Genomic DNA, 12,496 nt, shown 5'->3' with positions numbered 1-12,496 from the left:
TTATTTCTTGTGTTTTGTGTTTCTTGAGCTTTGTGTTTTCTTCACTTTATTTCTTCTTTTCCTTGAGAGGGCTGTTATTTTCCTACCGGCCACTACTCCATCACGTGACTCCCCCCTGATTTATTTCGAGGTTTTTCTTGCAATTTCTATACTCCTTATATACATGCTTGCTGTACACCTCTCTTCTTCTGAACCAGATCACTAATATCCTTTGAAAAACCAATGTTCCCTGGCCTGCCAACAGGAAACGACATGCTCTGAACTCTCAAAATGTTATCTCTGAAGGTCTTCCACTTACCTTGCACATTCTTGCCCAAAAACAACTTATCCAAATCCAAGCATTCTAGATTCTCAAAATTTTCCTTTCTCCAATTTAAAATCTTAACCCAAGGCCCAGAAATATTTTTCTCCATAATTAACAATGGCATTGTGATCACTGGATCAAAAATATTTCCCTACACATACTTCTGTCACTTGTCTTGTCTCGTTCCCTTATAGGAGGTCCAGTATGACACTCTCTCTAGTTGGTATCTCTATTTATTGATTTAGAAACCTTTTTGGAACACATTTGACAAACTCCAAGCCATCCAGCCCTTTGCCGGAATGGGAGTCAATATGTGGGAAGTTAAAATCTCCTACAATCAAAACCTTATGTTTCCTGCTGCTGGCTGTTATCTCTCTACAGATTCGCTCCTCCAATTCTACTTGACTATTGGGCGGTCTATAATACCACCCCATGAGTGTGGTCATACCTTTCCCGTTCCTCTGCTCCACCCATAATGCCTCAGTCGATGAGCACAAGCAATGCCACTTCTCCCCCTTTCATCTCCATACCACCCCCCCCACCCCCAGTTCTATCATATCTGATGTATGAGTTCATAATAAAACCTCATTTGACATTTGGATAAATTTGGATATAAATTTGGACACTTGCTACTGCTGGTGTGCTTTTCATTTATGAATGATCAAATCAAAGCAGTGAGGCTCAGAAATAAAATAGCACCTAATAAGGCACTTAAGTGAAGGATGACTGCCAGGCTAGTGGAAAGGGGCAGAAGGAAAATCACCCTGATTGGCAAATGATTTTCTTTGATTTCGAGACTCAACTGTAGACTGGAGGAGGAAAAGCATGAGGTCTGCCAGTTGGAGCTTCAAACAAAACAGGCTTCACAAGAGCTGTTAATGCTTGCTTCCTCAAAAGTGGTCTCTGGCTTTCTAAACCATGCACATGGTTGCCATATGTGCATTGCACTGTATGTCTGGCTCAATCCTGTATTGGTATGAAAGGGACGTGCAAAAACTTGAATGAAAATTGTTGGCTCCATTAAACTCATATTAAGTACCCTATTTTCCTTTTGTTAATGATTTCAATTAAAAGTGATTTTTATAGTGATGGGATATGTGATCCAATTCTCAACATTTCTATTGAAACCTGATCTAAGAAATTTCGTCTTGCAATTGTTCTGGAAATCAGATGTAAGATAATTTTCTTCATCTGGATCAAGTGTTGTGTCGTTGTTGCCATCATCACAGAGATTCACAATGTGTGTCAAGGCTCTAATATAGATCTATAGGTCAGTGGTTCTCACCTTTTTTCTGTCCACTCACATCCCACTTTACGTAATTCCTAGGCCATTGGTGCTCTGTGATTAGTAAGGAATTACTTAAGGTGGTGTGTGAGTGGGAAGGGAAGGTTGAGAATCACTGCTCTCGATCCAATTGTTAATGAAATATTTTGCTTGGGAAAAATTGTCATTGGCCCATTTCCTTTGGAGTTATGAAACCATGCACATAATGAGTCAATCAGGTACAATTAAAACAGTGGTTTTCAAACTTTTTCTTTCCACCCACATACCACCTTAAGCAATCCCTTACTAATCACAGAGCAGTTATGGTATTAAGAATGCTTAAAATGGTATGTGAGTGGAAAGAGAAAGGTTGAGAACCACTGATATAGGTCTAATTTTTGTTGTCTTTCATTTGATGTTATTCATTATTACCTCTCTTCTTTGCAGTTGTGGCCTTTGGTATTGCATACCATCAAAACAGACAGTTACTGGGAAAGAGTGGATTGCTACCAAGCCAACTGTATTTACAGAAAGTTCAACAATATGCTGGGGTTAAAGTTGGCGTTGAAGCTCTGAGTTATGCACCAACGGTTCTGTGGTTTCTGGATTGGTCTGATATGGATGCACATCTTGACAATATCGCCTTGTTGGGAATGGGACTATCGTTGTTTATATTGATCACAGGATGTGCCAATATGATTATCATGTTTGTCTTATGGATCCAGTACCATTCGCTGGTGAACGTTGGTCAGATTTGGTGAGTGATATGACTACATTCTGCATTTAGTAATTGGTGAATTGCTCCCATTTTACAAAACCAGATATCAGTGGGATTTGAAATTTGGTATTGAGCTTTGACATGTCTCGGATAGCAAGCTGCATGAGATACCACAGAGGAGATATTCTAATTTTTTAATATCCTTTTGTTCAACCTTTAGCACCCAGTTTGTACTCGGGCTGAGATTACAGTTGAGGGCAGATCTTCACTGCATAAACATCTTGGCTTATCAAATCCAGTGAAGGGACTCTTCCCTGAAGATTTGATGAAGAGCAGATAACTGTAGATTTGTAAAATCTCTTCTCATTGCTCTCCTCACCATGACTGCACACAAAAATATATATTCTTGGCCTTGCACCTGACTATGATCTCCATCAATGTACATTGATGACTGCTTTTCATCAATATTAAATGGAACTGAAATGAACCCTAATTTTCTATTAATCAAACAAGATCTCATTGGATATTTGCAGATGCACATTGGTACTGTTGAAGTGTGAGATATTCATCTGAGGCCACTCAAAACTGTGCATTGTAAAATATATTTAAATATTGAAGATGGCTTGAAATAAAATTGATCTAAGAACATAAGGAATAGATTTGAGTAGCCCATTCAGTCCTTGTATATGTTGTGTCATTCAATAAGACTGATTAATTTTTTGCTTCAGTGCCAGTTTTCTGTACAAGCTCCATATTCCTTGATTACTTTGATATTCAAAATCCATAGAACATTGCAGCACAGAAACAGGCTCCTTCGGCTCTTCTAGCCTGTGTCAAACTATCAAACCCAAACATGTTTATACTCGATGACTGGGCCTCCATAGCCAAGGATTCACTACTCTCTAGGTGAAGACATTTGTCCTCATTTCATTTCTGAGGTGATCAAAAAATCAGAGGTTGAAAATGTTTCCTGGAAAAATGCTATTGCAGCATTTGAAACTGTCATTGCCTTTGCAGATCAACAACCTCAATTTCTCCACACGTTATGCAGCTGTACATCTTGCAAAATATGACTATACATGAAAAGACAAGGGTCTTCAACAAACTGATATTTGTACATTATCCAAGAAGACAGACTTATCCAAGAAGACAGGACGTAGGATGAAGTAAACATGTGTGTTACTTGCTCTTGCTTATTTTTCATTTTTCTCCACCTTTAACTTTTCCAACCAAAGTGTTCTGTACATTTCATTATCAGCCTCTCACCAAGAATTGTTTTACAATGCCTGCAAGAAGTGCTAAAGCAGGGAAAAAAAGAAGAAATGGCGACAATCATGGAGTTAATGGAGCATCTTAAGCAATCGTTGACGGAAGAATTTAAAAATGCTTGGGCCAAATTGAAATTAAGCTTGAACAGGTCCATTCAGCAGGTCAAGAACATTGTGAGGAGTTGTCATCTATTGAGCTCAACTTAAACAAATTGAGTGACCGTGTTAAAGAATTTGAAGATGTATGCTCCAGTCTAACTAACACGAATTCAAAGTTAATGATGAGTGTCATTGATCTGGAAAGCAAGAGCAGAAGGCAAAATTTATCTATTTTGGGCTTGTCTGAGTCTACTGAAAGTGAGGAGCTTTACAAAAATTTTTGGAGCTGCTCTGCAATTGTGTTTGGGAGAGATTTGCTCGCATCAGTGTCTGAGATTGATAGAGCTCACCATTCCTAAGTACCCAAGCTGTCTATGGGTCAGAAACCGCAATCTATCATTCTCAGATTGCATCAAAAGGATTTTTTGATCCATGAAGCCCGACGGAGAGGGAATCTTGAATATCGTGGCCAACAGATCAAGATCGTTAATGATAATTGCCCTGAAATAAAGAATCAGTGTGTCAAGTACAGAGAGGTTATGTTGGAACTGTATCATTGGGATTTTAAACTTTCATTGATATACCCTGCTTGGCTCCACATTACATTTTCTAATGGTCATAAGAAATGGTTGAGTTTGGTGGATGAGGCTCAGAAGTATATTGATGATCTTCCTTCTGCATCACGCCATGTGTGAACTGTTATTTTATAACTGAGGCTGATTAATTACTGCTACTTTTAAGGTTTCTATCACTTACTATACAAGATCCATTGGATGAAGATTATTTGGTTGTTTATAATTTGCTTTAATAATAATATAGGGAGTGATTAATCCATTTGGATTGCAGTTATGTAAGGGCTTCTCATGGTATTCAATTCATTGAGTTATTTAATTTTCAAGACAAGAATATTGAGAAGTATATTTTCATTATATATATTTTATTTAATAATAATCAGCAAAGATGGAAAATAATTAATGTTGCAACTTATTACACATTTTTAAAAAAAATTGCATGCGAAACATTATCCTGTCCTAATTAGAAATGCAGAGAATATTTACATTTGAAGCAGAGAAGCGTGAGATAAAATGCTTAGCAGGAAGGTATTTAGGTACATTTTATTTATGGTGAGCTTGTTTTTCAGCAGCTTTCTGGATATGGGAAATAAGGGCTAGGGTGGGGAAGGTAGGGGAATGTTATTCTAATGTTACCATAGCATTGGGAACTTTTATAAACACTGGCTTTCTACAACTTATCTGCAATGTTGTTTTGGTTTCATGTTCCTGGTGCAAGGTTGAATCCGGGACTTGAATAACATGTGTCTTAATCAATCCACACTATTAGTTTTTAATAATGGCTAATTGATTCAATTTTGTTAGTTGAAATGTGAACAGATTGAACCATCCAATTGAGAAAAGAAAGTTCTCACATGTCAAGCAGCTTAAAACTGCAGTTGCTGTTTTACAAGAAACACACATTTGATGTGATAACTTTTATCTTATGTCCCAGTGGAGGGGTGATATGCCATAAGCAAGGACCAGACTTGTATCAGCCCCCCCACATCTCCATCGGGCACACAAAACTCAAAACGGTCAACCAGTTTACCTATCTCAGCTGCACCATTTCATCAGATGCAAGGATCGACAATGAGATAGACAACAGACTCGCCAAGGCAAATAGCGCCTTTGGAAGACTACACAAAAGAGTCTGGAAAAACAACCAACTGAAAAACCTCACAAAGATAAGCGTATACAGAGCCGTTGTCATACCCACACTCCTGTTCGGCTCCGAATCATGGGTCCTCTACCGGCACCACCTACGGCTCCTAGAACGCTTCCACCAGCGTTGTCTCCGCTCCATCCTCAACATCCATTGGAGCGCTCACACCCCTAACGTCGAGGTACTCGAGATGGCAGAGGTCGACAGCATCGAGTCCACGCTGCTGAAGATCCAGCTGCACTGGATGGGTCACGTCTCCAGAATGGAGGACCATCGCCTTCCCAAGATCGTATTATATGGCGAGCTCTCCACTGGCCACCGTGACAGAGGTGCACCAAAGAAAAGGTACAAGGACTGCCTAAAGAAATCTCTTGGTGCCTGCCACATTGACCACCGCCAGTGGGCTGATAACGCCTCAAACCGTGCATCTTGGCGCCTCACAGTTTGGCGGGCAGCAGCCTCCTTTGAAGAAGACCGCAGAGCCCACCTCACTGACAAAAGGCAAAGGAGGAAAAACCCAACACCCAACCCCAACCAACCAATTTTCCCTTGCAACCGCTGCAATCGTGTCTGCCTGTCCCGCATCGGACTGGTCAGCCACAAACGAGCCTGCAGCTGACGTGGACTTTTTACCCCCTCCATAAATCTTCGTCCGCGAAGCCAAGCCAAAGATTAACAGAAGAAGCCACCTCTACTGACCAGTGAGATAAGTTGCACCATCTGTTATTACCAGTAGGGTGGAGCCAATCTACAGTCATAACCAATAGCAAGCAATTAGCATAATACATTAAATCACTACGTTCACCCCCCCCCCTCAAAATTAACCAATTTTAAGCAATATAAGAAAAATAATGGGGAATCAAAAGGATTAAAAGCACTACCGAAGAAGAGAGAAAATCAGCACAAGGTTTGAAAAAATATTCTGAGAAATGCAGCAATTAAAATTGATCATAAGTTAGCCGTTGGGGTGGGCTTGAGACTCTTTGAGTCTGACGCAAAATCCTCATCTCCTGCAAGCTAACAGGAGCTGCTGCTTTATTGGCAGATAAGAAGTGATTGGTAGCAGGTGTTGTTTGGGGTAAGTCTCTGGGTGCTCCAGATTGAATTTCAGGGACAGAGACATGCTGTTCTGGGGAGGGCAAAGGAAGATTAGTGGTAGAGGGAAAAAGGTTAGGAGCTGCAGGCAGAACCCCTGGTGAAGTAAGATCCCTAAGGGAAACAGTGTCTTGTCTCCCATCAGGGAAAGCAATTTGAGCATATTGTGGGTTAGCATGAAGCAGTTGTACACGTTCGACTAATGGATCCACCTTGCTCTGTCTAACATGCTTTCCAGATCTCCAGTCTTCGACTTTCTAGGAAAAGAAAACAAACACTGATGAGGTGTTTTATTAGTTGGTGTGCAAAGTAAGATACGGATAGAGTTCAAAGCTTCAGGTAACACTTCTTGCCAGCGGCTGGTGGGGAGACCCTTGAGTTCAACGTGCCCATTCCCCCTAGGGTTGCAACTGGTAGTGTGACTTGTGGCATTGCTTCTGTCAAGAAGATATTGCTGAAGCTCTGAGCTCATAAAGGCTGAACCTCTGTTGCTATGAATGAAATTCGGATAACCAAAAATACTAAAAATGGAATCGAGACATTTAATTACAGAACCAGCAGAAACATCAGTACAAGGAATAGCGAAAGGGAAATGAGAGAATTCATCAATAACACTAAGAAAGTAAACGTTTCTATTATTTGAAGGTAGTGGCCCTTTAAAATCTACACTGAGGCGTTCAAAGGGTCTAGAAGCTTTGTTCAATGAAGAAAATGAGGGTTTGCATTCAGCACAAACAGGGCATTGTCCAGTTAAGTTTTTCACATCCTCCAATGTATAGGGCAAATTTAGAGATTTCACATAGTGATAAAATCTGGTGACCCCCAGATGGCACAGCTCTTCATGAAGAAATTTTAATCGGTTTAGCTGCAGACTCGCATAAAATGCGGGAGAGAGAGCATCAGGAGGATCATTGAATTTTCTTGGACGATAGAGTATGTATAGTCATAGGTAGAAAGTTCGAAGCGTCATCGCATATTCTTATCATTTTTAATCTTGCTCTTCAATTTAGTGTTCAACGTGAAGAGAACAGATTTCTGATCAGTTAACAGGGTGAACTTCCTGCCAGCTAAGAAGTGTCTCCAGTAGCGGATAGTTTCTATAATAGCTCGTGCTTCCTTTTCAACAGATGAATGATTTAATTCTGGCCCACGTAATGTGCGAGAAAAGAAGGCGACAAGTTTGCCAGCTTGATTTAGTGCGCCAGCTAGAGAAAAATCAGATGCATCCGATTCTAATTGAAAAGGTAAATCTTCATCAGTTGCAGCCGTGGAGGCTTTGGCTATATCCTGTTTAATGTTTTCAAAGGCTTGGAGGACCTCATTACTCAAAGGAAAATTGACGGTTTTAAAAAGAGGTCATGCTTTGTCAGCGTAGTTTGGGACCCACTGAGCGTATTAGGAGAAAAACCTTAACGCTTGAGGTCCTTTTACATTGTTGGTGGGGGAAGCTCCATGAGTGGTTGCTTTCTCTCTGGATCCAGACTGATTTCTCCTTTACTTACTACATAGCCTAATATTGGCAGGCTCTTTGTGCGGTACACACATTTGTCATATTCAGGGTTAAACGCAAGGTTTTGGCTACTTGGAGGAACTGTTGTAAATTCCGATCATGATTATTCAAGTCTTTGCCGCAGATGGTAACATTGTCCAGATAAGGAAAAGTGGCCTGCAACTTATAGGTATCCACTAACCTATCTATCTCTCTTTGAAAAATTGATACCACGTTAGTGACGCCAAAGGAAATTCTCTTAAATTGGAAGAGTTTGCCATCTGCCTCAAAAGCAGTAAACTACCTTATGGATGGGAACGTGGTGGTATATCTCATATTGGACAACTTGAGTAACCATGTCTGAAATGCGAGGCAGGGGGTAAGCGTCTAGTTGAGTGTACCTGTTTATAGGTTGGCTGTAATCCACGACCATTTAGGTTGTGTGCCATTTCTGACCAATACTACTTGAGCACGCCAAGGACTTGTGCTGGGCTAAATGACGTTTTCCTTTAACAAGTTCTTAATCTCATCTTTAATAAAGAGTCTGTCTTCTTTTCTGTAGCACTTACTTTTTGTAATTATAGGCTTACAATCCGAGGTCAAATTAGTGAAGAGACAAGGGGGTTTAAATTTTAGTATGGACAAACCACAAAACATCTTTGGCGAGACGGTGATAGATGGCAAAAGGCCATTAAATGCCATTATGATACTTTTCATTTGGCACTGGAAGTCCAGACCCAGAAGCATTGGAGTACATAGGCCAGGGAGTACAGAAATCTTGAAGTCAGTATATTTATTGTCATGTATTTTAAAATTAATTTTGCAATAACTTATTGTATCTTGTTCTAGTCCCGAGCAAGCCATCGTGATCGTGCGCTTAGACGGGTATAATGCAAGATTTAGTGCTCTTGCAGTCGAAAAGTAAATGTAACTGTACTGCCCGAATCACATAAAAAGTTAATAAAAGTTACTGCCCATTTACTTTCACTTTAATCGTGGATGGCTGCAGATCGTAGGATTTATCTTGATTTACTTTCATGGAAGCCAGGATTGGATCTCATTGGGGCAGTAGCATGTAGGGCCTCGCCTCTACACTGGTCGATCCACTGGATGATTCAGAAGAAGTTGAAGAAGCTGAAGTCGGGCTAGATGAATCAATCTCCAGCTCAGCATCGTGGCGTTATGACGATGACCTTGCCTAGTATCACCACTTGAGCACTTCTTCTGCTCGCCACGAGTGCCAGATGTCAACTCTCTAGCTCAGCAAGCTGTGGACTAATGGCCTTCCTTCCCGCAGTTGGTGCAGGTATCTTGCCATGCGGGGCACCGGTTGCAGGCATGTAGTGCCAAACCACAGAAGTAGCACTTCGGGGACTGGCTTTTTCGTTGCGGTTCCGTAGTGCTCAGTAGCGAATCTTCACTACGGATTGATCTGAGGGGTGCCGCTTCTGCACTTCTCGAATGCTTTTGCTCTTTGTAGCACAGTTAGAAGCATCTTCGCTTGTAGCAGAGCCGCATTAAAGGTCAAGCCCGGAGTCTCTAGTAGACGCTGTCTTAACATATCCAAATTCCAGACCGCTTATGAACACATCTAACATCAGGGACTCACGGTGGGCTTTAGCCGTGACTGCAGCGCAGGCACAGTCCCTGGATAGCCCTTTCAGGGTGAGCACGGAAACATGTACACTCTCACCTGCTTGTTGCTTCCGAATGTGAAGCTGGTGTCTTGCGAACAGGATGTTCTGAGGCCTATCATAATAGGCTCTAAGGAGATTCACTGCGTTCTGATAGCCAGCTACCTCTCTGACCACAGAGTAGGGGACGTCTCCGAGGAGAGCCTCGAGATGGTCCATTTTCTCGGCATCTTGCACGACATTGTTCTTTCGCATGTATGCTTCAAAACTCTGGAGCCTGTGGTGGAACTTTTCTCCGGCTCGGGGGGCATCTTGATCTATCTCGAGTCTTCCAGGTTGCAGGGAAGTATCCATAATTTTCTTCTGTTAATAAAATTGATATGCCATAAGCAAGGACCAGACTTGTATCATTCTATCGGCTTTTATTAACAGAAGAAGCCACTTCTACTGACCAGTGGGATAAGTTGCACCATCTGTTTTACTAGTAGGGTGGAGCCAATCTACAGTTATAACCAGTAGCAAGCAGTCAGGATAATACATTACATCACTACAAGGGGACAACACTTTCATTCCACTTTTCAAGCTAAAAGCAGGGCCGGGGGAGGTTCAATTCTTATTAATCAAAATATTCCCTTTGTTCAACATAGTTTTGTATTAGATACAAATCGTCGTTATATTATTGTCTCTTGGAAATTATATAAGATGGTAATATTAGCTAATATCCATATTCCTAATGTAGATGAGATGGGGTTCTTTTGAACATTTTTTTTCTTTCCTACTGGACCTGAGCTTATATTCTCTAGTACTTTGTGGAGATTTTAATTGTTGGTTAGATCCTGTTTTGGATTGTTCCTCTCATAACCCTGCTATGTTGAATAAGTCTACCTTAGCAATTCATACTTTTTAAAAATCAAATATGGTATTTCTGATGTTTGGCATTTTTTTTCCATCCTAATAGGAGAGAGTATTTTTTCACATGTTCACCATATCTTTTTAAGGATCGACTATTTTCTTATGATACCCAATTGATTTCACAGCTGTTATTGTATCAAAATATTGAAATATCAGTCCATGCCCCTGTTGAGTAAGATTGATTGGGTGGTGTTTATGGGGGAGTTGACTGTGGATAGACAATGGAAAGCATTCACAGATCTAATGGAGAAATTGCAAAAATCGTTTATACCGGTTTGGCATAAAAATAAACCAAAAAAGGTGACTCAACCGTGGATAACAAGGGAAATTAGAGACAGCATTAGGTCCAAAGAGAGAGCATATCAATTGGCCAAAAAAAGTACCACAACCGAAGACTGGGAGTAGTTCAAGATGCACCAAAGGAGGACAAAGGGATTAATCAAGAGAGCAAAAATAAATTACGAAAGTAAGCTTGCGGCAAATATAAAAACTGACTGCAAAAGCTTTTATAAATATGTCAAGAGGAAAAGATTGGTGAAATCCAGAGTAGGTCCCTTGCAGTCGGAATCAAGGGAATATATAATGGGGAATAAGGAAATGACAGACCAATTAAATCCTTACTTTAGTTCTGTTTTTACAAGAGAGGATACAAATAACCTCCCAAGGATGTTGGGAAACATAGAGACTAATGCAAGGGAGGAACTGAAAGAAATCAGTATCTCTAAGGACATGGTCTTGGGGAAATTGATGGGGTTGAATGGCGGAGCAGGCTCAAAGGGTCGAATGACCTACTCCTGCTTCTATCTTCTATGTTTCTATGTAAGGGCCTGATAATCAACATCCTAGGGTACTTAAGGAAGTGGCCATTCAGATAGCAGATGCTTTAAGAATTATTTTCCACAACTCGATAGACTCAGGATCAGTACCCACGGATTGGAGGGTAGCTAATGTTACCCCACTATTTAAAAAGGGGGGGTAGAGAAAAAGCGGGGAATTATAGGCCGGTGAGCCTTACATCAGTAGTGGGCAAAATGATGGAATCCATTATTAAGAATGTAATAGTGGAGCATATGACTAGCAGAGAAGGGATCGGACGGAGTCAACATGGATTTACAAAAGGTAAATCGTGCTTGACAAATCTATTGGAATTCTTTGAGATGGTGACAGGTAAAATAGATAGGGGAGAACCAGTGGATGTGGTGTACCTGGACTTCCAAAAGGCCTTCGATAAGGTCCCGCATAAACGACTGGCTTCCAAAATCAAGGCTCATGGGATTGGGGGCAAAGTATTGATGTGGATTGAGAACTGGCTGGCAGGTAGAAGACAGAGAGTTGGGATAAATGGCTCGTTTTCTGAGTGGCAGGTGGTGACCAGTGGGGTGCCACAGGGATCTGTACTGGGACCCCAGCTGTTCACAATTTACATTAATGATCTGGATGAGGGGATTGGATGTAATATCTCCAAATTTGCAGATGACACTAAGCTAGGAGGGGTTGTGTGCACGGAAGAGGGGGGGTCATGAAGCTCCAGTGTGATTTGGATAAATTGAGGGACTGGGCAGATACATGGCAAATGCACTACAATGTGGATAAATGTGAGGTTATCCACTTTGGTAATACAAACCGGAGGGCAGATTACTATTTGAATGGCAATAGATTAAGAGATGGGGAAGTGCAGAGAGACCTAGGGGTACTTGTACACCAGTCTCTGAAGGCGAGCATGCAGGTACAGCAGGCGATTAAAAAGGCAAATGGTATGTTGGCCTTCATATCAAGAGGGTTTGAGTATAGGAACAAGGATACCTTACTGCAGCTGTACAGGGCCTTGGTGAGACCACACCTGGAGTATTGTGTGCAGTTTTGGTCACCTTATGTAAGGAAGGATGTTCTTGCAATGGAGGGAGTGCAGAGGCGATTCACCAGGCTGATACCTGGAATGGCAGGAATGACTTATGAGGAAAGATTGCGCAAATTGGGATTGTACTCGCTGGAGTTTA

At 41.1% G+C, this 12,496-nt stretch overlaps 1 protein-coding gene across 1 annotated transcript in view; it reads left to right on the top strand.

Moving 5' to 3' along the window:
- lmf1 (lipase maturation factor 1) overlaps window positions 1-12,496 on the top strand; it is an 868,109-nt gene that overhangs the window by 30,033 nt on the left and 825,580 nt on the right. Inside the window, exon 2 of the mRNA XM_069904828.1 lies at window positions 2,016-2,325. Within this exon, the coding sequence (XP_069760929.1) occupies window positions 2,016-2,325 (310 nt within the window). The remainder of the gene's footprint in view (window positions 1-2,015; window positions 2,326-12,496) is intronic.

This window comes from Narcine bancroftii, chromosome 12, assembly GCF_036971445.1.
Source record: "Narcine bancroftii isolate sNarBan1 chromosome 12, sNarBan1.hap1, whole genome shotgun sequence".
Taxonomy (NCBI): Eukaryota; Metazoa; Chordata; class Chondrichthyes; order Torpediniformes; family Narcinidae; genus Narcine; species Narcine bancroftii.
The sequence above is the reverse complement of the archived record's forward strand: the minus strand, read 5'-3'. Positions and strand labels throughout refer to the sequence as shown.